Consider the following 25,103-nt stretch of genomic DNA (forward strand, 5'->3'; position numbering starts at 1 on the left):
CTTTGCTCCACTTGAGAACTGAACCATGTTTTCAGCTTGAACGTCTGATTAACTCGCAGGTGAACAGGATTAATCCAGTACTCCACCTTCAGTGTAAACTGTGTGTATATGTGTGTACTTGTATTTTTGTGAGGACCATTTGGAGTAAAGTCTAGGTTAAGATAAGGTGAGTTATGTATGATAATGAAACTTTAATTCTACAGCACTTAACTAAACAATACAACAAGGTGCCTTACAAAACACATGGGAATAAAACAATGGAGAACTAAACAAAAATAAGAAAGAAAATATAAAAAATAAACAACGTCAAATAAAACCAGTTAAAAATATGGAATTTAAAGACTTTCCTCAAAAAATATGTTTTAAGCAATGATTTTAAAACAGGTAAATAATTGTAGTTGTTATAGTTAAGGTTAGTGCAAGGGTTATGAGTGTGTGTGTGTGTGTGTGTGTGTGAGAGAGACAAAAGAGACACGTTGAATTTATCATTGCATTTATTCCATCACGTGACATTTCTCTGACCTGGAACAGCTACAATGAAAACAGACAACATTCTGCACTGAATCAATATTAAATGAAGTTTTACATCGTTGGGACACGTTTGTGATCATTTTATACAGTGAATGAATTTACTCAATTAAACCTGTTAGTACACATGTCAGATAATGGCTTTTTATTCGAGAAGCACGACTATCATACAGCTACTGTACGACTTCAACCAATCACAGGAGAGAACTCACACAGGTGGACGGAGCCACTGTTCAGAGATCAGAGGCCGGCAAAGGACAGACTGAGTTTGTTTCTAAATGAAGAGGGTGAGATGAAGGTTTCAGTGAATCAGGAGCCGACTGAGAGTCTGAGGAGTTTCTGTTTCTTCAGCCGAGCTGTGCAGAAGCTGCAGGAGGCGAAATCAAGTTCTTTTCTTTCCCTCGAGCATTCAATGATGACACAAACACATTTCTTAGATCATCTGTTATCTGTGAGGATCTTTTATATTCAAGCAATTTGATTTTGATTAATTCTAACTCAGTTAAGACTCTTCAACTGTCACCTTGTTTCCACGACATCTCCTCTCTCCTCAGTTTTCTCCCAGTTTGAGCCGTGCAAACTCGTTGGCCATCTGTAGCGCCTCCTGCAGGCCCTGCATGTTCCTGCCCGTGGCCTGTGCCGACATGTCCTTGCCGCCTCCTTTGCCCTCCAGCAGGGGGCACACCTCCTGAACCCACTCACTGGCCTTCAGACCACGCTTGGCCACATCCTGAGGGAGAGGAGGTGATGAAGGTTAATCAGAGAGGAGCCTGTTCACTACACTGAATCATTGACTGTAGGTAAAGACAGACGACATGACGGCTCCCCAAAATCCCCTGGTGGATGGCTGCTGCATATATCCTAAACCACGCCTCCTCCATGTTAGCAGATGGAACATGCACTTGTGGTGAGTTCACACTGCTCGACTCACGGCGACAGGGGGTCACCTAGTCTCAAAAAGTCAAAGTGCACATTTGGTTTTAATTCGTTATTTGATGCTATGGAAACAGGGTAAAACGTCATGATATGATTGACAGCTCAGTCGTGACGGGACCTGATAGAGCGGCTCCATCTACACAGACTTTGGTGCCAAATAACGTCATTGCCACAACATGGCAGTTTCGTATTAGGGATATTTTGGCTTCATTTCTGGATGGAGGGAGACGCGTCGTCCATCTTTATTTACAATTCATGGTCTGAATGAACGAGTGGATGTCTTACCTGAGGAACTTGACACAAGCAGGTGATCCGTCCAGCTTCAGGGTCGACGGTGAACAGCATGGCAGCGGTCTGAGGGGAGTTCGACTTCAGCAGCTTCAGTGACTCATTCAGAGCCTGAGAGAGAGGGGGGGGAGAGGGAGGAAGAGGAGGAGAGAGAATAAATGTAAAGGAAAGAAGGAGGAGGGGGGAACGAGGAGAAACACAGAAGGTAGAAAGAATAACAAGTCTCCTAATCAGCACTATTGATGTCTCAAGGACAGAACTAATGGGCCACAGCGCTCGTTTGGTCCTGTGGCAACAACACAAGGAGATAAGCTATGAGGCCGCCGGAGAAAATGTGCGATGCTGCAGACATTAAGTGAATTTTAATAGTGTTTGCACTTTTCATTTGTTTTTCTTCAGGATGCTGATGAAGTCTTAGAGTTTGAATTATGGATTTACTCTGTGTAGGGTCTTCTCTTACGAGGACCTGTTTGATTTTCAGTCTGGTTTTCAGCACCGTCGATAGATTAGACTCGGCCCCGACTCTCACCTTAGCTGAGGCTCCAGCCTCCATCTCCATTACGAGCAGCGGCTGGTTGGGGCTGCCTTCGATCACCTCCTTCGTCTTCTCCAGGACCCTCTTCTGGATGTCAGCTTTGTAGTTGCGGTCCAGGTCGTCCATGGTCTTCTTCAGGCCCTTCAGGGTTTCCCTCATCTCGTCCTTCTGCCACTGGGAGATCACTGCTGTGCCTATCGACTGCAGAGAAGATGGACGTGACGCCACAGTCAAGCTTTTCTCTCCTCTGAAGTTTGTCCTGGCACAAAAGAAACAATGTCTCTTACCTCGGTCATGTCTGCGATCTCTTTCTGAACGTCCTTGTTCGGGGACGTCTGCTGCTTCACCTTGTCTCCCAGTGCGGACAGAGACTGCAGCAGAGCATCGGCTTTTCTCTGGGCCTGAGGGATGGACAGAGACACAGAAGTGTGAGAGAGGGATGAGGGGAAGAGAGCAAAAACCTCAGGGAGAGGTGAGGACAAAAAAGAGAAAGAAGAGAGGTGGGAGTGAGGCAAAGGCAAAAAGATAAAGCAGAGGATCAAACAGCGATTGTCTAAAAATAGTAAAGATTAATTTGTCCTCAGGCCTGAAGAGAAAAATGCTTCTTTCTGTCTCCCAGTTAACCTAAAGTCAAAAACAAGCTTAATTAAAGTTTCATTACCGGAGTGCGTTTTGTCACCAGGGACAAAAATAACATGTCGTCCCTCAGTCTGAGAGACATTTTCAATTTAATTAGGCAGGTTAACACAACTCGACACATGCATTGTGGGAAAATTATGTCTTTTTTTTTTTTAGGCTAAACTCTTGTCTACTAGTGTGGGTGGATGTGTGTATACGAGCATAATGCTGGATGTGTGTTTCTCCACCTTCTGTGCCTCTGCTCCTGTCACAGCAACAATGCGGCGGATGCCCTTAGCGATGGCCTCCTCTGAGACGATGACAAATGGCGCAGCGTGACCCGAGTTCTGCAGATGGCTGTAGATAGCAGACACCAACAACACATTACCAACAGCGTTTCACAAGAGTGGGCGGCAGATGAAAGGCAGCTCAGCGAGGAAAGATTACAAAGCTACAGCAGCAGGAACAGGGATCGTTTGAAGTGGCTGCACATTTAAAAAACACAAAAACATCTAGAAGCACGACAACAGGTTTATAAAACTTGCAATTAAAACAACTTTGTGTGTTTCTCAGAGTTTTCAATTTCTAAACACAGCTTGAAAATGGTTTGGACTTTTCCCAGTAATCAGATTAGATGAAAAGTTTGGCTGTAATCGGTGTCGGAGCAGAGACGTCCTGGCATTCAGGTGAATTTCACAGCCGGGAGCCGACACTGTAAAAGTCAGTGGAGCTCAGCTAATCGAGAACATGTTCAAGGTCTCGTCTGCACAGCTGTAAAGACCAGCTCATCCAATTCATGGGTTCAACTTCACACTCCAGAACTGGGCAGGTGTGAAATCTGTTTTCTTCAGACAGGAGCGGACTCTTTATTTGTCATGTTCTGTGTTGTTGGACATTAAGAACGTTCACAGGAGCAACCAGCAGCACTTCAGGTGGAAGCTCAGTGTTAAAATGTTGTAAACTTCACTGAAAACTTTAAACACAAATGCCTGAAACTACAGAAACACAAGAGAAAGTTTGAGGTTTTCAGGCATAAAGTTACAAAATGTATAAAATGAATTTACCCAAAAGTAAATATTATAGAGTAAAAACAACTTATATATTGAAATATATTATTAAACTAGTGTCCTAGATATCTCAGCTTTAGCATTTGTTTTTTGCGAAAATCCTCCATTTATGAACCAGGAGAACTTGAGATCAAGTTGTAAACACCATCTCACCCTGGATATTTGCTTTCAGCTCTTTCCAGTTCACTGAAACACTGAATTAAAGTGAACAGAAATGCTGACTGAGCTGGTTTTCATCCCCTATCACCAGCAGAAACACACGAGAAAAGAAATAAAGCATCGTACTCACGTTCCACCACAAAACTCGATGGAGGTGAGGGAGCCAGCAGCACTGGTGGGCTCGTCCAGTAGGTCCTGGACGGGGATGCCGATGGACACGACTCGGACGGGGTCGGGGTACGTCTCGTCGAACACGGCACGCAGACCCTGAATGGCCTTGGCTTCAGCGAGGGGGGTGTCCATGGTGTACACCGGCTGGATGGTTGATTTGGCAAAAGGTAAAACCATGTGAAAGGTCAGGGTTGACTTCTATTCGCTGGTGAGTGATTATTTTGTGTATTTTCCCCAAACAGACCTTAGCATCTCTTATCATGGCACAAGCGATCTCCTCCGTCCGGCGGACCTCCCCTGTGCTGAGGGCCCCTTTAGCAGTGAAGTCAAAGCGCAGGCGGTCAGCAGCGACCAGGGAACCCCTCTGGTCGGCCTCTCCCAGAACTCCTCTCAGGGCAAAGTTTAGGATGTGTGTGGCGGTGTGGTTGCTCATGATGGGTTTGCGTCGAGCCTGGAGAGAGAGAACGTAGATGGATGTTTGTCAGAGAAACAACTCGGGCAACAAAACAGATCCTGAAAATGAGAAGTAATACCTCACCTCATCTACTTGTAAGACGACGCTGTCTCCGACCTTCAGCGTTCCATAGACGGTCCCCACATGGAGGACGTAACCTCCTCGAACCTGTGTGTTCTTCACCGTGAACTCCATCCTCTGCAAACAGAAGATAAACGCTGTCAGTGTAGTTAGAAAGCTGGGCTGATGCTTTGTGCCTTTTGTTCTAGTACTTGAAGATAAAATGTACTTTTCTTAAAACTAAAGGCAGAGTTTTTGAATTGCTAGAAGATCGTGAGTGGGAGAACAAAAGGTTTATCAAGCCAGATAAGGTTCAGCAAATCTTCACATCCTCAGCAGAACTGGGAGGAAGAACAAATCAAGACAGAAAAGAAACATTTACTTCCTCAGTTCCTTTTTGACAGACAGCGTTCTGGAAACTGTGATATGAATGTGTCTTCATGTCATACGAGCTCACGGGACAAAGACGAGAACAATTTATTATCTTTTCACTCTTCTTCAGTCAGAAATTAGGTATTTTATTTTTCAGCCTTTGTCGAACAGAATGGAGTCTGTTTGCCTGCAGGCACGATTCTCCACGAGCTATCAGACGCTGCAGTCCCATTTAAACAACTGCTAAACTCCAACCGAGTGTCTGCTTTGAAGATAAGATATTATATATATATATATATATAAGATAAGATATTATAATTATCTTCTCTCCCCAGTTAAAAGTCAACAAAGAGGGGTTTTTGTTCCAGCTTTGGCAGGAACTTGGATATTTGTACTTGCAATGTGACCGCAGTGCAGTTTGGGAATATCACACCTCCGCCACCGAGTCTGCACTTACGTCCTCTACGTTGTCGTCCTCCCGAAGCATGAAGCCCTGATCAAATGTCTGTCCGCCCTGCTCGGCATAGAAGGACGTCTGGTCCAGCAGCACGCCGCACTCCTGACCTGTGGTCACCTCATCGCAGAAGGCGCGGTCACGGCGCAGGGCCAGCACTGTAGCAGAGGCCTGCTGAAACACTGACAAACAGAATAAAGGTCAGAATGTTATCGTCCTGAAAACACAGACCTAAAGTCTGCCAGTGAAAGTGAATCCCACTCACCATAGCTGCCGCTGTCGTCAGAGGTGTATTTGTATTTGAGAGAGTCGTCTGTAGCAGGAACGTTCTTGTTTCTCAGCTCATCGATGGCGTAGATGTCCAACATGATGTGGTCCTGGTCTCCTGCTCCCTTACCCTGGGACTTCAACTACACACACAAACATGTGTTGTTACTCACGAAAAACTCAACGTCATCAAACTTACCAACTAGAGTGGAAACTAGAAACTAGAGTGATTACACTGAATTTACAGTTAAATATTAAAAATAAACTTCATAAAGTTGAGATTTACTGCAGGTTGTGTGTTAAATGACCTCAGATTCTACAAGTGTATTTAACAAACTGGTAACTCAGTCTAAATGGCAGGAGGAGGAAACTATGCACAGCAAAAGCAAAGTATCGGAGCAGAATTGCAGTGCTAGCATGTGCGCTCACCACGCACTTTGTTAATGTTCGAGTCAAACATCACAATCGAGAAGAAAATTAGTCTTTGACTGCACAATAGTTGTTGTGGCAGATGAACTGGATTTAATAGTTGTGAAAATGAATTAACGTTTGAATTCCACATCCCCTTCTGAGTAATGTTGATGACCATGTTCATCCCTGTATGGACGTCTTGTGGAATCCATACCACAAAGCACTGAGGCTGATTCTAAAGCAGAGGGAGGCCCTACCAAGTATTAGTCAGGTTCTTAATAAAGTGCTTGGTGAGCACATACAGGCAGAAGTTAACTGTGAGGTGTTGTACGAGGCTGCAGTGCTACAGAAGAGAAATTCATCTTCCTGCTGAATCCAACAACAATGGATCAGAATGGGGCTGTAAAGTAAATGAGGATTTATCCAAGCAGCAGGTGCACGGCTGCTGCTTCTAACTTACAGTGCAATACTGGAGAACGCTGACACAAGGCAAAACCGTGTTCCCACAGGAGCAGACACATAACACGGCTCGGTGGAGTTTCCCCTCACAGAGCAGTCAGGGCCAAATTCAAACAATCAGCGGATGTCAGAAGGAGTCCTTCGTCACCGTCTCCTCACCTGTGCTGCCTTCTTCACCTCCTCAAACGCAGCCCGGTCCACGGCCATGCCTTTCTCCTCTGCGATGAGGGAGGTCAGGTCCAGGGGGAAGCCGTACGTGTCGTACAACAGCCACGCAGTGTCGCCTGGACGCACACACAGAGAGAAGATGCTGCTTGATATTCAGGACAGGTGTCGGTCTGAAGCAACAGTGCTTGAAGACTCGTGTCCTCCAGTCAAACAGTGAACACGTTATTGATACAAAGCGATGCAGTCATCGGTTCTGTCGCGCTCTCTGCAAGGACACCGTCTGTTAGGCTCGTATTTGAAGCGTCTCATTTCGGCTGAGCGCACAAATGATGCGGTCTAACCCTCGGGACAGAGACAAAAATTCAGAGGTAGATGAAATTCAATACGGTGTCGACGAACAGCCCTGGAGGTCGTTTCCAAGGAATGCTGGACGTGCATTAATTTGAATTTGAATTCATGGTGTGAAAGATCAGTCATTAGGATTTTAGCCTTTTCTTATCATAACTGGAGTAATTTTTAAGCCTGAATACGAACGATTTGAGACATTATACGTGACCATCAGATGAATGAAGGAAGAGATTGATCCATCGTGTCAACAAAAACATTCAAATTTGATTAAGAGACGAGAACAATAGGAGGTAAGAGTCTGATCGATTTTAGGAGACGACACAGATACCGATATTAAGGAGTAAAGGATTTTCAATACCAACATATCTGCAAATATATATATATATATATATAACACGAATTGTCGATAGTTTCAAATCGATCAGACAGAGGAGCACAGAGCGAGAGAGAGAGAAAGTGATGTAGGTGGTGAGAAAAATAAATACATAATTGGTGTTGAATCAGTGGAGAAATGATATTTATCCAACGACCCCTCAACAGTTTCTAAACACAACATTGATCTGAGCTCTCCCAATCCGGTGGGACATGTTATTGTGAACTAATATGAGTGATAACATTTCTCTCATTTCACCTGGGATGGTTTTGCTTTCTCCCAGACTCATGATCTTCCTATCGAGGATACGGCGCCCCCTGCTGAGGGTTTTGAGAAACTGCTCCTCCTCCTCATTGATAACGTCCTTCACCATCTCTGGGTCTTTCTTCAACTCTGGGAAAGCATTGCCCTGAAGAAAAGAGGAGAGCAAAATGGATAGTTAAATAATAGAAACTGCTACTATCCACAGCTAGGGGTCGTTCACGCACAGCCACTGAATCCTCACATCGTTATACAAAAGTTATTAAAGAGATAAGTGGTGAAACTCTGGATTCAGTGCAACATACTGTACCATTATTATCATCAACTATGGCAGATTTTCCATAATCTATTCTTTTAGCTCTGAGAGCCAGATTCTAAACTACTGTCAAAAACCAATAACAAGTATTTGCGTCCCCTGAGTGTGAAGCACCACTGGTAAATGATTTGTTTGCTCCCCCGTTGTCTTCAGAGAGCGTAGAGAAGGTAGCGTCCTGCACAGAGCAGCCGACCGCACAGTTTAATAAGAACAACATCTGACTCCATCGAGACCGAGAAACATCCGGTTTAAAACGCAACGTTAAATGCTGTCGGTAAGTGAGATTTATATATAAATGTAAGATGAGGCCTGTTGACACTTTAACGAGCATAGATACACCGACATAAAGTCAAGAAGAAATATATTCTCACCAGGGACGTGACCACCACATCCACCAAGGAGGAGAAGAAGCCTTGCTTAGCTCCGAGCTTCTCGTGGGAGTAACGGACTGCACGACGCAGGATCCTCCTCAACACGTAGCTACACATGATGGAAACAGTCAATTAGAACACAGCGTTAAAAGTAAACTACAAAACACACTCGTTTTCCACTTTCTACAGATGCTGTATAGATTTATATTCTTCAACGTCCTGCTCTGAACTGTCCGTGTCTCACCCTCTTCCCGTGTTGTCAGGCCGACCGCCGTCGGACAAGGCGATGGTGATGGTGCGGGCGTGGTCAGCCAGCACACGGTAGGCCATGTCGATACCGTCAGAATCTTCAGCTCCTACTTTACCAGTGTAAGGTCGAGCACCAGTTCCCTGGAAGAATAAAAAGCACAAATTGTGTTGGAACCATGTTTTTTTCCCCCTTGTAGGCACCTACAGCCTTTCAGTCACATTGCTGGATGTTATTTAAGTGGAAATTGTTATATTTGTATACCAGACATCTTGATATTTGTTTTGTTAATGTTTATGCTTGGTCTCTGTTTTTTTAAACGTACTAAACATACTTTTAATTTTATTGTCATCCTAAATATGAACACCAAAAAATATTTAATGTCCATCTGCCATGTGAACTCATTTATTTATTTATTTATTACAACTTTAATATTTAAAAAACAAATTGCACTTTAATCACAATTTTCTTTTTGAAGCTGCCAAGTTCCAGTGCTGAGGAAAGAGCTGAGTTAAGGGTTTTACTGTGTCCTGTGAAATTCTGCATTCACTTATTTATACTTCCATTCAGTTACATGATTCTCGGTAATGTCCACACCTGCTGAATGGCTTCAAAGTAAGGGATGAAGAGGTCAGTGTCGTAGTTGGACATTTTGTTCTGCAGGACAGACACCAGTCGCTCCAGACCCATCCCCGTGTCGATGCTCTTCTTAGGCAGCGGCTTCAGCTCCGTCTCTGACTCTCTGAACAGCGAAGACACGAGTCACAGACACAGATTGTAAACAACACAAAAACAAACATCTCCTCAGACACAATTAAAGGAACTGTAAAAATGTTTGGAGGGTGTGGACATTTTACTTAGTGGCTGCTCTGCGTATTGTACAAAACAGATAGAAAAGGTGAGTCCAAATTCCAGCTTCTCCTGATCTTATAACTGGTTGGGTGTATATTTAGGTTTGCTGCTGTGAAACTGACTGAACTGGTTACAAGCCTGGAGAACAAGCAGAGCAGGTGCTAATTATGAGCTGAAAACACAATCAGCTGTATGGAGACTAGAAATACTAGAAACGTTTCACTGCATCTTAAGAATTACAACACAAATTATTTCCCAGAATAAAGACTTAACATTTATCAGTTTAAAATTTGGTTTGGATTATTTATTCTCATCAGCGTCTCTCTCTCTCTCTCTGTGAGTCTGTTACCTGTTGAACTGGATGAACACCAGGTTCCAGATCTCCAGGACGTTGGGATCATCCATGTTCACCAGGTGGGAGGCGTCCCTGCCTCCGATGCGGTCAAAGTGCATCTCGCTGCAGGGGCCGCAGGGACCAGTGTCTCCCATCTCCCAGAAGTTGTCCTTCATACTGCCGGGCAGGATGCGAGCCTCGTCCATCCTGAGAGAAACACAAGCACAGAGAGAGAAAACTTCATTATATCTGTTCTATTTAAAAGATAAAAACACAAGTTAGATCATGTGTGCTTCAGTAATTAAATTGTTATATCTCTGAACCTGACACCTAACAACTTGTTAGTTTTAAGTGTTAAGGAGTTTCAACTAGTTATAGGATGAATATACAGAAGTAAAATGCTCTAAAATCTAATCCCAGAGGCATAAGCACGAGGTTTCTTCTTGTTATTACAAAATCATCATTGAATCACCAAGAAAAAAGGGTTCATGTAGAGTTAAAACTGATGAGATGAGGTCTGAGATGAGGTATGAGATGAGGTATGAGATGAAGACAAGTGGAGATAAAAAGATCATCTTCTAGGCTGTTGCTGGATGAAGTCTGGTGTCTCGGTGGGACTTTGGTAGGAGAAGAAAGGAAATTCCCCGAAATAAAAATACATCTCATCCTCAAGCTGGTCTCACCCCAAATCGATCCAGATCTGTTTGCACTCCAGGTCGGGATCCAGGCCGGCTTCTTCGTCGCCCCCAAAGTAGGTGACGTAGAGTCGGTCTATGGAAATACCAAACGTCTCGGTCAGCAGCTCCAAGGCCATTTTACAGGCGAGGTGCTGCAGAGGCAGGTGAGGGGATAAAGTTAGAGGATCGGACGATGTGACCAAATTAAGTTTATTACAATCAATATTAATCTCAACAAGTATCAGTTGGATTACAATTTTGTAAAAGGTGACACAGAAGTGACAAAGCTGGAAAGGATGACAACACGATACCTTGAAGTAGTCCCCAAAGGACCAGGACCCCAGCATCTCGAAGAAGGTGTGGTGGTAGACGTCTTTACCCACATCGTCCAGGTCATTGTGTTTGCCTCCTGCACGGATACACTTCTGGGTGTTGGCGGCACGACGCAGCCTGGCCATAGGGTGGGAGGGATCGATGGTGTTGAGGAAGATGGGCTTGAACTGAGAGAAGGGAGAGGAAGAAAATGCTCATTTGTGATTTGTCAAGACATGGTCAAAACAGTTAACATGTAGGAGAGAGGCAGAGACATTTGAGAAAGACATGGAGACCCATGGATACCTGGTTCATGCCGGCGTTGGCGAACAGCAGCGTGGGGTCGTCCAGTGGGATGGTGGCCGACGAGTGGACGTACTGGTGCTCATAGCCACGGAAGAAGTCAATGAACTTCTCACGGATCTCGGCTGCACTCAAAGAGGAATCCATTCTGAATCAGCTTTCTGATTTGAAAGAACAAAAAACTCAAATCAGTAACAAAGAAAGACAAATCCTTAAGTGTTTGAAATGTTGAAAATCTAAATTGTGTTTCAGTGTCTTGTGTATTTAATGTGTAGATCATTTAATGAATGTTTACATACTAAAGTGCTGAACACAATTATTCTATTAAAACTAAAATATGTATTCGTCAAATATAATTTTTTAAAATCCCATGGCATTTATCCAAAAGCACAAGGTAAGATCTCCATGCGTCTTATTTTGTCCGAAACCCAAACAGACAAAGAAAAACTTTTTCCTGAATAAACGATTTGGACCTCAAATCTGAAATTCTGTCAATTACTTTCCTGTCAATCGACTTCCTCTGCTGACCACTGCCCTATTGTCAAGTGCACGTGTTCTGACAAGCCGTCTGAGCAGAGATATTCTACTCTGTGATTTCCCTCCTAACAAACTGGCCTCTGGCTCCTCTCATAAACCGGCAGCAGCTCAGGAATCCTGTGAGGCCTCTGGGGCTTTTCTTGCAGCGATGCACTACAATCAAACTGACAGTCAGTTTTGGTCCTGACTGACAACACAGCTTTGTAATATCACTGCAGTATTGCATCAGTGAATCATTCAGCTTACGGTTGATCTCCAAGCTTTTGAATCTTAAATGGAGAAAAACGACCTGGAGGCTTGAATGCTGCATGATACCAGTTGTTTGGTGACATGGAGCTTTAGTGCCGAGCCCCTAAGAGCTGCCAGTAGAGACAGGCCTGAATGAACAGCTGTGAAGAACAGCAGGAAAAGTGCAACTTGCAGTCGAGGGCAATCAAAAACAATTACGATAATCAATCAATACCTGAACTTATTCATCAGGTAAAATGACAAGCGTTGCTGTTCCCATTCTGAAGAATGAAGGCTTTCCTCTTTATCTTACTGTAAAATTAACAAACTTTTAATAAATAATGTTTATTAAAAGAGCTGAAATACAGTCGCTAGCTCCACAAGTGACATCTTTTAGCTCTTCAAATAATATCTTTAGTAAAATTCTGTCAAGACATTAAAATGTGTTTTATTTGTGTCTCCTGGGTTTTTCCCCCAATTCCCCTGTGTGCCGTGGTTTTATTTTTCTAATTCAGAGATTGAAGTCTGAGTGAAAAGCTCACTGAGACATTGCATGTGATAGATTTTTAAACCTCATTTGTCACAAATTTAACCCCAAACACTCCTGAATGATTCAAATCACTTCATATTTGTTGTCTTGGAACAAACCACTACAACCACAGCGTCACCAAGAACAGAATGCTACCCTATAATTATTAATGGCAGCAGAATTAAATTCCCATCAGCGCACTGGTTTATGAACTAGCTGGCGAAGGAAACCACCCAGCTGATACATTGGGCTCTCCGGGGCCGGCACACGGATGGTAAACAGGCGCCGTCCCCATCCTGACTACCAAACCACCCTGATGGCAACCAGAGGAAGTCGAGACATTGGGGTGATGGGATGGAAACTTCTGCCTCTGCAATGAACAGACTGTGTCGTAAAGGTGAAACTCAACTCAATTCAGAGTGTGATTATGATGAGTATTGTATATTATATTTCGTAGAGAGAAACTGCATTTCAATCCTGTCTATGTCCTGAACTTCAGAAGTGACAATAAAGTTGACTGATATCTGTCTTTTCAAATCTGTAAAGTGTCAAACGTGTTAAAAAACGCTACACAAATAAAATGACTATTGGAAGTAAAGACAGAACAGGATCCAACAGGAGATTAGCTGAGAGTTATTCAGGTTTTAAAGGATGCAAATAAAAATGAAGACAACAACAATCACTGCTCTGACAAATGATGAAACTACTCATTATTATATGAGTCAAAATCCAGATTAATCAGCTGAGCATTCCTTGGTTTTGTTTAAAAGAAAACATGAACTTGATGGAAGCAGCAGAAACAGACTAACACAGGTAATAAGCACCAAACTGTCATTTCTCTCCTGCAGTATCAGCAGCTCAGGTGTAAATAATCACAATACAAATATAAAATGTTAGAAAACATCATTAATCTGAGTGTGCTTCTGAAAACCAGCACATTGACTCATTAAAATCACCAGCTGACTGTGAACTGAGGCAACTAGCTTGACAAGCTGACGTTAGCCAGCTCAAAGTTAGCCAGCCCGGCTGCAGCTGCCACCCGGAGGAGACGTGTCCGCTCGGCTCGTGACAGAAACACACATTATTAACCCTCAACGAGGAGGTTATGGATCCCAGCGGCGGGTCAGAGGAGGGTGATACTCACAGACGTCGCTTCTTGTGTCAGGACGAGTCGCTGTTAGCACCGGTTAGCTCCACGCTGCACGACCAGGAGGACACGGCACACTGACCCAGGACACGCCCAGGCTCACGTCCTATTGGTCTAGCACGCCTACACGTCGGGAATACTCCTATTCCTATTGGACGAGCGGGCTGTCAATCAGGGCCAGGCCCGCCCCTGCTGCAGGAGTCACTTCCCCCCGTTCGGCTGATGCAATGGAAAAGACTTGAGTGTCAATACAATGTTGTATTTAATTAAGAAATGTGATATAAAAGTGTATTTTCGTTAAATATTAAAGAGTTGAATTATGTTTTTTGTCAGTAATTATGTATAGTTTTAAATGTATTCGTGTTTACGTTTACAGCCGAGTCTTTATAAGAAATATCACATCATTTATTGGTCATAAATTGTGAATTATTAATGATGATGAATAATAATTATTATAAAACACGCAGGTTTAATTTATTTCCACGGCTGATGTAATTTCATTCAGCAACCGCCTCCACGATCTGGCGGAACTAACTCTGCGTGCGGTGTTTCTGATGGGACGGGTTTTCGTGCCGGACCCGCGCACACGCTGTTGTTACCGTGAAGTGTGTTCGTCTCCCTGCTCCGCATCATGCCGACCGACACCAAACGTGTTCGCGGCCCGGAGGCGTCCCAGAGCCCGTCTCTGTTCGTGAGCAAGCCCGCGGCTGCTGCCTCTCCGGCCCTCGGCCCCCGAGCGGACGGCCGGCGCTGGGATCAGGTGGACGTCCGGCCCGTGTTCGTGCGGTGCGGGCTGGTGAGCCAGGCCAAGGGCTCCGCGTACATGGAGGCTGGAAGCACCAAGCTGCTGTGCTGCGTGTACGGCCCCAAAGAGACCGAGAGGAAGGACGAGACCGACATGAAGTGTGGAAGGTCTGGAGCCACGTATCCATTTGTTCAACAGACAGTTACACACGTTTTAAAAGGCGTTAAGTCCAGTGACCTGCAGCCTAACGTGGTCCTGTGTGGTCATTAAGTTTCATTAAAGTGAGAACAACTTTGTCCCAAGATCTGAAGAAGACATTTAAACATGTAGCCACAACTTAAAGACCCAAAACAAATATCAATATTCCTAAATGATTCAAAGTTATAGTCGTGTTTGTATTGTTTTAATATTTAAACGCTTTTATAAACGTGCACAGTAATGATAAGAAGCCATTAGTGTAGTGGTTGCTGAAGTAATAGTAGTAAAAGTATCGTAAGCAGCTGTACTGTAAAAACAAATCTATGTATAACAGTATATTCAAATGTCTAAAAACAACTTGACCTCTGCTATTTACATATTGTGGATTAATCTACTTACATTATCCCAATTTTTTCCCAGCAGTGTTCAAACTTAGAGAAATCAAAGGTCCATCTCAGATTGAAAAAAGGCCAGTTTCATTTGTTCACCTGTAATTGACGTCATATCACCTTTCTTGCACACGTCTGCGTTAAAGTTGTCAGCTGAGCAGATCCTGAGAGCTCTGTGCACCGCTCCCATGATTTCATGTTACCTCACAATGTCATTGTTTTAATTGAGAGACCACAAGTGGCAGTAAATGTCATATTGTGCCTTTTTTAATTGAACTTTTACTGTTTTGACAGTCACCTGTGTTCAGCTGGGTTCACCCTCATTCATTCACATCACCACAATGTGTGTTGTCTGTGATATCCACTGTATCAACCTCTGTGTTTCTCTGTGTTTCCAGATTAACAACTGACATGCGTTTCGCTCCGTTTTCCTGCCCAGAGAGGGGCTCTTGGATTCAGGGGAGCCAGGATAAAGACTTATCCCAGATGTTGCATGAGAGTCTGCAGCCGGCGGTGTGCCTCCAGAAATACCCCCGCTCTCAGATCGACGTCAACGTGATGGTTCTCGAGAACAGCGGCTCAGTTCTGGCCCATGCGGTCACGTGCGCTTCCCTCGCTCTCGCAGACGCAGGGATTGAAATGTACGATCTGGTGCTCGGCTGTTCCATCCGGCAGGACGGCGACTCTTATGTGGTCGACCCGTCTTACACGGAGCAGAACAGCTGCAGCTCGGTCAACAGCGAGAATCAGGGAAATCTGACTGTTGCTTTCCTCCCGAGCCTGAACCAGATTTCTGGGTTGCAGTCGGATGGAGAAATGACTGAAGAGACTCTGACGGCAGGAGTTCGGACCTGCATCGAGGGATGTTACAAACTGTACCCGGTCATCCAAAAGGCTCTGGCCAAGGCTGTACGCAGGGCTGCCCCCCCACCATCAGAGAGCTGAGAGACTCATTATCCATCAACTGCTTGGTTCATAGTTTTTGATATTTACTGCTGGAGCACACATTTGAAAATTAGATTGACCTTGTGGGATATTTTCTGAATGTTTTGTCATGATGTAAAAATACTAAGTGAAAAAACAACAAGAAAATAAACACATTCTTTTGCAAATTCAAAGATTTCATAAACATTCATAATACATGGAGCTGTTACTCTGCCATTAGCTTTGCTGAAGGTTAAAGTTTAATATGTGTTTAAACTTATTAGAAGCTAGCCTCTGAAACAATGGTGCTTTGTCCTGAAGCTGTACGACAGACCGCACCTCGGATTTAGCCATTTTAACGCTTTCTTCAGCCAAAACAGGTTAAGTAGAGGTCCAAGAGACTGAAGAACTGTCTTCTGAACAGATTTGGAGTCATAAAAGAAGCTCCAAGCTCTTTAACACAAACATCACAGTATGAAATAAAGTAAATCAAGGCATCTTGGTTCTATAGGGGTCAGATTGAGTCTGGCCCAGGGGCTAACGCTGAGGGGCAATTCAGGGTTCAGTATCTTCAGGACACTTCGGCATGCAGATGGGGACTGGGATCAAACCGCCGACCTTCTGGTTAGAGGACAACCGCTCCACTCCCTCAGCCAGAGCTGCCAAACTATGGTCACATATTTAATCCTGTACTGGAGAAGGTCTGGTTCAAATATACAGTGGACACATTTTTGGATGTCTGTAACTTCTGCCTCAATATCCAAACATTTTCCAAAAGTAAAGAAATAAATGACATCAGGCGCTTTTTCTGTGTAATGAATAAAAAGAAACAACCTAATGCTTTGTTATGGAGCTCTGCTTCAATACTGTTACACCATAAACTGTTTATGGAGATAATGTGCTCGGTATATTTACTGTCACATCTCAAAATTCAACAACTTTATTGTCATTTCACCAGACTGTTTCCCAGAGGTAAGTGTAACTATAATAAATAATAAATATAACTGTTATAAACACACTATCTCTGCACCCACATGTTTTTAAAATTGAGCAAAGTGTCCAGTGCAGGTTTGGTTTTAAGTGTACATTTAAGAATAAAGTGTAAATAAAACAGGCAGCAGAGTAGAGCAGAGATTCATCAGTGAATAATAAAGGTTATATAATGTGTTAAGAGTAAATTTGACAAGAATAGAATTTATTTAAAACCTTCATAAATGATCTGCAGCAAAACGACCCATCACCGAACTGAGCCTTCAGTCAGTTTCTCACTTCCTGTATGTTTTATTTACACACGAACACGCACGTGTCTTTTTTTTTATAACGGATCAAATTCCCACGATGCAGCAAAAACCTAAAATAAAACCGAGTCGGAACCAAAAGTGTCGCATCGCCAAAAAACCCGCGTCGGGCCGTTTTCGCGGTGACTCACAACGCCATTGATCAGGAGCCGTAACATCACACAGGCTGGTGAGTGTCACACACGAGAAACACGCACGAAATCCACCCGTCCCGACACGAACCCGCAAGTCTGCGCGTCCGCAAAACGTCCGGATCACATCCCGCACGGCGGCGGCGGCGGTGGCCGTTAGCTCCGATGCTAGTGGAGCTAACGGCTAGCCAAACGTTGGCCGCAGCTCCATCGGGCTCCTTCGCGTTCTCGTATTAGCTCAACAGCCCCGAAAACCCACAACAACCACAACCACACACACACACACACACACGCACACCGACCGGGGCTGCACTACAACGCAGTAACACACGTGTTGTTGTGTCATTGTTGTGTCGTTAAGCCGTGTGGCTCCACATGCTAACCGGCTGTGGCTAGCCCCGGAGATCAACGTCCACGATTGAACGGAACAGCCGCAAACTTCACACGTGCAACTCGGTCGTCACGTCGCGTCTCGGTTCTTTGTGTTGTTCCTTCATTAAACTCGTGTCGCCTCCAGTCACCTGCGATGGTGACACGTGGCCGGGAGAGGGCGCCAAAGCCTCACCGCCCCGGAGTCCTACAACATCGTTATAACATCCATAAATAAGATACGATATTTAAGATAAGCTGCAGCTGCTTAAATCACTTCTTAAAAACTCGTTTTCTTTTCACCTTTTACTTTTTTATTGTCATATTACTGCTTTTATTTGTTCCACGTTTTCACGTGACACAGTTGCTCTATATTTATTAATTTGACCTAAACGTGGTTTCCTTGTCACATCCTGCTGATTGTTATTCCTCCTTATGTTTACTTTTCTCGCTTTGCTGTCAAAGCCCTTTTGTAAACTCTGTTTTTAAAAAAGTGCTATAAAATTAGAGTGTATTATTATTATACTATTATAAGATAAAATAAGATAATCCTTCATTAGTCCCACAATGGGGACATTTGCAGTATCACAGCAGCAAGAGTCAAAAATATGCATCAGTAAGTAATAATAAGAAACATGTTATTACTGATTGATTGATGAATTGTTGAAGCCGTGCTTGACTCATGTGCCTTGTTTAATAACAGATTTCTGCAGCGAGCAAAATGTGATGAGCAAGCAAAAAGGAATTCAAGAAGTGATATGAAGAAATTAAAGGCTGCTGCATTAATCATGGATTTGTTTTGCAGTAAAATGAGAAAAAAATCATTAAACTACTTTTGATATTTATTAGATTGTTGTCTGATCAACATTCAAACATTGTAAACGTCCATAAATTTGGTGACAAAAGGATTTTGGATGTCAATTCGTTGTTTCAATAACGAGATGTTGAGGTTTTAAATGTTCTATTATTAGCCAATAGCTGTGCGTTTCCAGGGTTTCGCTCCTGGGACAAAAGCTGAGTTTTAATGGATCAGATTGATCAGCTGAACTACATCGATTCAACTGAATCCACACATTTTCATCTGTGGTTCCCAGAGGAATAACCATTGACAAACACTGCTATTGACGTGACCTCTTCGTCTACGAGGGCAAACAGACGTAGTTCTAGCTTTGAATGTTTGTCTGTTTGTGTTTGCAGGTTGAAATGGAAGGGGGAGGGGCACCGGGTGTCGACCTGAGCAGGAAGTTTGTGTCGGAATCTGAGCTTGATGAGAAAAGAAAGAAAAGACAGGAAGAGTGGGACAAAGTGAGGAAACCCGACGATCCAGAGGGTGAGGACACATCCATTTACACACGCATTCAAAACTGACCAAAGCTCCAAATTAACATCCTCACATGTGTTCGTGTCTTCTTCAGAGGCTCCGGAGGAGGAGTACGACTCTCGTACCCTCTTCGAGCGGCTGCAGGAGCAGAAAGACAAGAAGCAGGAGGAATATGAGGAGCAGTTCAAATTCAGTGGGTCTTTGTTGATCTGTTTCTTCTGCTGCTTTTATCTCCTAGTTGTCATCCAGGTTTCACACAACATCTACTTCACCAAGACAAAGACCCAGAGGCTGTGTGTTTTTAAAAACCAACTGTACCTGATCACTCAAATCACTGTGGGAGGTGGTCTGGTCCTCGGCCCCAGTTCTCAGTGTCTATAAATCCAGACACATTATTTGTTTCGTTTTGTTATATTAATGACTGCTACAGCTGAATTATAATACAATTCATGAAGAATTGTATGTAGTGATTCTTTTCCTGTATTTCACTTCCAGCTGGCAGATCTGCAGCTGTGTAAATCCACATCCCATCATTCCTTTATATAATTGGGATAAAAACAAGCTCTCGCTCAGTTAAAGCGTTCAAATATCTCTCGCTTGTCTGAAAACGTTATTAAACATGAACAGTAAATGTCACACGTCTGACAAATGTTCAGCTGGTGTTCAAGATTTTCTTTTCACGCGAAGGTTACTCGAGTATTGATTTGAAACATACTATTATGGTTTGATGTCTGAAAAAATCCACTCTCCTGCCATGTGTTGAGAGCATGTTTGTTTCCATGGTGACAGGGAACATGGTGAGAGGATTGGATGACGATGAGAGCAGCTTCCTGGACGAGGTCTCCCGGCAACAGAGCCTGGTGGAGAAGCAACGCAGGGACGAGGAGAAGAAGGAGCTGTTGGAATACAGAATATCCTTCAGGTGTTTGTCTCAATATATTCATCTTTCATTCTCCATTTTTAGTTTCGATAGATCAGATGTAGGTGAAGTCACAGCAGCGGAATTTGTCTTGATTTATTTAGTTCATGAAATGACATTTGTCTGGAGACCAGTGTAGGAATTCAGCTCGGACATCTCAACATGTTGGAATACAGCTGCAGCTTCAGAGCTTTAACACTTTGAGGCAGTGTCCACACGTCAACCTCTTTAGAAATCCTCTGTGTGACCAGTGTGCATGGACTTCACTGCCTCTAGAACCGATCAATCGAACAGATACAAAAAATGTTGGTCCGGCGAGAAGTGGCACTTTTGTAGATCCTGCAAGAGGCCGGACATGACGTATATATATATACTGCTGCGGAAGCCACCGTGTTTTTGTTCAAAGGGCGTTGACGCTGGCTCTCGAATCTTGTTGTTTTACCAAGTTGAGATCTCAGCAGTTTCTTGTACGTTTATCGCTCCTCTTTATAATCCTGAGATATTTATTTATTCTTCCAGTTTGGCTTCCATCGTGTGTTAGAATCGTCATCAACACGCCCACTTGCTCGCTGTGCATTTTACGGGACATTTGCCTGCTGTTTTCTCACATCGGCTCACTTGGACATTTTCCAGATATTGGGGGGGGGGGGGCTGGCAGGAAGATTTCATTTCTTGAGCAGCTGACAGGGACGTTTACGTTCTCACATACAGCCCCTCTAGAAAATGTCAGGCAAATGTCCTGATTCCAGTGCAGGTCTGACAGTAGCACCACTTTCCAGCTGGTTTCAGGTAATTCTCTGCACTTCATGCTTTCCCCCCCAGTTGAAGCACATGCATGATGCTTATATGTGAGTCTCTTCATGCATGATAAGTAGCTTTCTAAGTGTTGGCACAGTCAGGCTCGTTTACAGCACAGACGAGCCCCTTCTGGGACTGCATCATGCATACATTACACACACACACACACACACACCTCCTATGTATAATCTGGGCTCATGTGTGAACAGGAAACAGTGAAGGCATTTCTTTGTGTTACAGCCTCATCTGAAGGAAAGAGCTTTTACAAGACATGTCTATGATTTAGGAATATTCTTTTGTTGTAGCATGTGATCAGATTGCAACTTGATTTTGTTTATGCAGATTGACCTTTTGTTCATGTCACCTGCTTCTCTTTTAAGAGGAGGTTATCGAACTGTGTCCAGGAGCTTGTGACGAAACAGGAAACTAGGTTGATTCTGACGTCGATATTTGATAATTCTAACAAACAAAACAAAAAGAAATTCTTGCTTTACGTTGTTCGTATTTCGCTCTTCGTCCATGTTGCTTTTCGCTCTTCGTGGGTTTCATCTGTTCCCCCTCTGTCACTCTGCCTCTGTGTTTGCAGACAGACACGTTTCTGACAGTTTGTCTATGGATGAAGGAAATGGGTTGTCGTGGAAACTGTATCATGGGCTGGTAACTACGGTGATGATTTAAAGCAGTCACTTGCTGCTGTGAACACAAAGTCCTTTCAGGTGGGGACCTGAGTTAAAGCATGAAAACATCTGTAGCTCACATGTACCGAATCCCCGGCTTCGTCTTCCACCTGTGTGATTCTTCTTCTTCTTCTTCTTTTTCTGTGTCTCTCTGTCTACGTCTCTGCATCTCGACCCTGTTTCACGTCTCCTGAGCTCTGTCCATCTCCTGGTCTTGTTTTAGCCTCTTTATCTGTGTCGCTCTCTCATCCCTCCTTCTCTCACTCGGTTTCTGTGCCTCGCTGCTTTTCTTAGCCTCTCAGAACTGTGTCACTTTTTCTCCCAGAGCACCGATGAGCAGATTAAATGGTTCCTCCTGAAGGGAGGCCAAACTGTTACTTGCTGAATTGACTGCGGCTGAATGGGTCGTATGTTTCCCGCTGTGCTGTTCCCTCTCCATTATGGTTTATTCATCTTAACTCTGCACCGTCACAGCGCTCTAGTGAAGAAGGCATCGACTGAAACCCGCAAAGAACCTGAAAAGAAGGCAGCGCCTAAACATTCAGGATCAGAGCAAAGGACCAGTCACCTGTCTCAAGCCCATTTATTGGCTGGAGCTGTAAAGAGACGCAGGTACACACACACACACACACACACACACATTGAGATTATTGTTTTTCTTTCACCTGATGAAATTCATATTTCACTATACTTTTTTAGTAGACTGTATAATCCAGAAACATCTGGAACCCCCTCCCCCCCTGCTGTCTGGTTGCAGTATAGCACATAAACTCTGCCTCCTCCATGTTAATCAAAGTACATGTTACATTTTTTGTGCAGCAGGAGGAAAAGCAGAAGCATCGTCCTTCTTTATTTACAGTCTATGGTCTCCAGCAACTGCTGAGAGTCGCTAAACCCAGTATTAAACTTCAAACAGTACCATGAACTCAATGGGGCTAAAACAATGACATGTTTTAAATTTTCCTCCAAATCTCTTTGTTTTTCTCTCACCCAGTTCCTCCCAGTCGTCAGACACCAGTAAGAGACAGAAGGTGGAAATCACAGCGGCAACGACAGGAAACGGAGACAGACACACAGGTGGGCAGCAGCCTGAGGACCAACAGGACAAGGGTCTGTCTCAGGCTGACACAAACGGAAAAGTCACACAAACTCACACAACAACTCACTGTTCAGCTGAGGGATGCGTAGATGGAGCGAGGGCTTTCTGTCACGAACTGACTTTAACACTGGAAACTGACCCTGGAACCCCAGTTACTTTACACACTTTACAGTCACAGAGCAACATTAGCATTTACTCAACAGTCCCCTTATGAAACAACATTTAAATCTGCTAGAGCCACATTTGTATTTCGCTCTGCACCAAACTGCTCACACTCGTAGACGTCAGTGCCCTAAATCTGCCTGATTTCTTTCAGCCAGATCCTTGAATCATTCCCTTCTAAGTCTGGATCTGCCGCTTTAGAGCTACTTCAATGTAATTGGTTCTTTCTTCGCTCAAGAAGTTTTCGTTGAAATCCATCCCGTTGTTTTTACGTAATCCTGCTGATAAACAAACCAACCCACAAACGGACAGAGGCAAAAAACATAACCTCCTTGGCTGAGGTAATATTCACTCTCCACATAGTTTCCCCATATTCTTCACTCTCCAAATTTCCATCCTTGACCTTTTTACAGACGAGCCTGTGTGCATGTGTGCGTTGCGCTGACAGTGTGTTGTGTTGTTCAGAACAGGAGGCAGGAGGAGCAGGGGGAGCTGAAGACCAACAAACCGTCCCCGACCTGACGTCCACGACGCCCTCGGCTCCCCAGGGCTCCGGCCAAGGCGTCTTACACCTGCCGTCCGCAGCTGTGTGCGTCGGCGTTTTACCGGGAATGTGGGTGTACTCTGGCAGCAGCGACTCTGACAGCAGCTCGGACAGCGAAGGTAGCGTGGACCCAATCATGTTGCCGTACCCCCGGCTCAACAGGGCTTACAGATAGACACACACACAGACACACAAACAGCCACTGAAGCTTGTTTACCTGCCTGTAGGATGTTTAACAGTCAGAAAAGGTAACCTCACATAAGAAATGTACACACACACACACACAGAGTAAAGGTCATGCACACACACATTGTTACAGAGGAACACACAAAACAGAGGCAACACAACTTCATATCATGTTAGAGTCAAACACTGGCAACACACACACACACATGTTCAGTATTCCTGTTGTTTTCACAGCTGTGAGTTCAACTGTCTCTTTGTCTCCAGACAAAGTTCAGCCCATTAAATAAAATCCAGTAACATTCAAAACCGTTTTTTAATTTTAATTTAACTAAACTAATATCTATTTGTGTTTCTTTCCTATTGTGGCTCTCAAACGTGACACCGCCGCCCTTCCTTTCCCTTAATCACGTCTCACGCAGTTTAAGCCGAGCAACCAATCCCGCACTCTGACGACATCCTGCCCCACCCCACCCCCCCCTCCCGTCCCAAGCCACAGCGACTGCAAGTTGTGCTATTGGCTGAGGGAACAGTGATTGACAGCTGTGGAGCGAGGAAGAGACTGTGACACATGACTCAGAGGAGAGAAGGAAGGACGCGCTTCTTTCTCTCTTCGGGTTCAATGCAAAGTTTGACAAATGTTCGTGTGTGTTCGTGTGATGTGACGTGTTTTTCCCGTCAGTCTCGTTGGAAAGATGCTGGAATGTTTTCTGTCGTCTCGGCTTTGTGTTGTTGGCCAAAGTCTGAGCAGAGAGAAATAAATAAAGCTTTCCCTTGTTCTGTGTGTTTACTGTGTCGATGAATGTGTGAGACAGAGACAACTGCAGAGACACTTAACAGAACTCAAACCTCCACAGTCTCCTTGAATTCACACTCATAGATATCAGTTCCCTAAATATCTATTTTTACTTTATAAAGATCCAAGAATCATTCTTGGGTAATTGGTGATAATGTCAAAAACGCTCCGTCTTGCAATGTTATGGAAAGTGTTCAGATTAATTCCTGGATCCACTTTCCTGTGTGTTTACACCTGATTCAATGGCGGTGTTGAGTTTTATCAGGTTTGATGTTTTCCTATGTGAGAAAAGTAGAAAGCTAAAATGTTGCCACCAGAGGCTGATGGGAATTTCATGGGTTGGATGTATTTAGTTATAATTATTGTATCAAAAGACTGGAACAATGTCTCGGGCTGAATTTGCATTGCTGGAGAATTTCTAATGTGGCTTAAAATCCATTGGACATAATTTAGAATTTACGGTAATTTTTGCCTTCATTCTTCCATTACTTCATTTAAAAACCTTGAGTGGATTCTAGGAGTTAAAGTTTTTAATTTGTCCCGATCAAATCAGCAGTGAGTCGTGAAGCTGAGGTCAGAATGTGAAGCTGCTGTAACTTTGCATGAATGAGTCTAAATAAAAAATGGAAATCAGAAATAAGTTGGTTATTTTTACTCGTCCAGGTTGATGTTTTTTTTATTAGATTCCTGAAATAAACAAGTTCTGGTGTTAAACTGAAGCTTGTTGTGTGAGAGGGACTAAATGTTTATGTAAAACATCCACAGAAT

General features: G+C 43.8%; 3 protein-coding genes across 6 annotated transcripts; 2 read left to right on the top strand and 1 right to left on the bottom strand.

Moving 5' to 3' along the window:
• Positions 1-476: 476 nt before the first annotated feature.
• On the bottom strand, positions 477-13,965 carry aars1 (alanyl-tRNA synthetase 1). Its single transcript, XM_035157670.2, has 20 exons — positions 13,780-13,965; positions 11,345-11,502; positions 11,038-11,226; positions 10,733-10,878; positions 10,065-10,256; positions 9,461-9,605; positions 8,861-9,006; positions 8,617-8,725; positions 7,927-8,077; positions 6,939-7,063; positions 5,908-6,052; positions 5,646-5,824; positions 4,841-4,954; positions 4,547-4,753; positions 4,262-4,446; positions 3,154-3,262; positions 2,575-2,688; positions 2,282-2,488; positions 1,750-1,863; positions 477-1,258 (listed from the first exon to the last, which is right to left on the bottom strand). The coding sequence occupies exons 2-20, from the start codon at positions 11,486-11,488 to the stop codon at positions 1,079-1,081; spliced, it is 2,901 nt and encodes a 966-aa protein (XP_035013561.2). The 5' UTR covers positions 11,489-11,502; positions 13,780-13,965; the 3' UTR covers positions 477-1,078.
• Positions 13,966-14,302: 337 nt separating this feature from the next.
• Positions 14,303-16,232, top strand: exosc6 (exosome component 6). Its single transcript, XM_035157673.2, has 2 exons — positions 14,303-14,694; positions 15,513-16,232. Exons 1-2 carry the CDS (start codon positions 14,414-14,416, stop codon positions 16,057-16,059), a joined length of 828 nt encoding a protein of 275 aa, XP_035013564.2. The 5' UTR covers positions 14,303-14,413; the 3' UTR covers positions 16,060-16,232.
• A 1,116-nt stretch (positions 16,233-17,348) lies between these two features.
• psme3ip1 (proteasome activator subunit 3 interacting protein 1) lies at positions 17,349-24,972 on the top strand. 4 transcript variants are annotated; one of them, XM_035157675.2, is made up of 8 exons: positions 17,349-17,505; positions 19,034-19,166; positions 19,252-19,350; positions 19,947-20,068; positions 22,024-22,163; positions 22,546-22,628; positions 23,278-23,475; positions 23,906-24,972. In XM_035157675.2, exons 2-8 carry the CDS (start codon positions 19,040-19,042, stop codon positions 23,944-23,946), a joined length of 810 nt encoding a protein of 269 aa, XP_035013566.1. In that variant the 5' UTR covers positions 17,349-17,505; positions 19,034-19,039; the 3' UTR covers positions 23,947-24,972. The 4 variants fall into 4 exon arrangements, with proteins under 4 accessions (XP_035013566.1, XP_035013567.1, XP_035013568.1 ...); XM_035157676.2 differs by having other exon boundaries at positions 23,909-24,972; XM_035157677.2 differs by having other exon boundaries at positions 23,962-24,972.
• Positions 24,973-25,103: the final 131 nt, after the last annotated feature.

This window comes from Hippoglossus stenolepis, chromosome 5 (genome assembly GCF_022539355.2).
Source record: "Hippoglossus stenolepis isolate QCI-W04-F060 chromosome 5, HSTE1.2, whole genome shotgun sequence".
NCBI lineage: Eukaryota > Metazoa > Chordata > Actinopteri > Pleuronectiformes > Pleuronectidae > Hippoglossus > Hippoglossus stenolepis.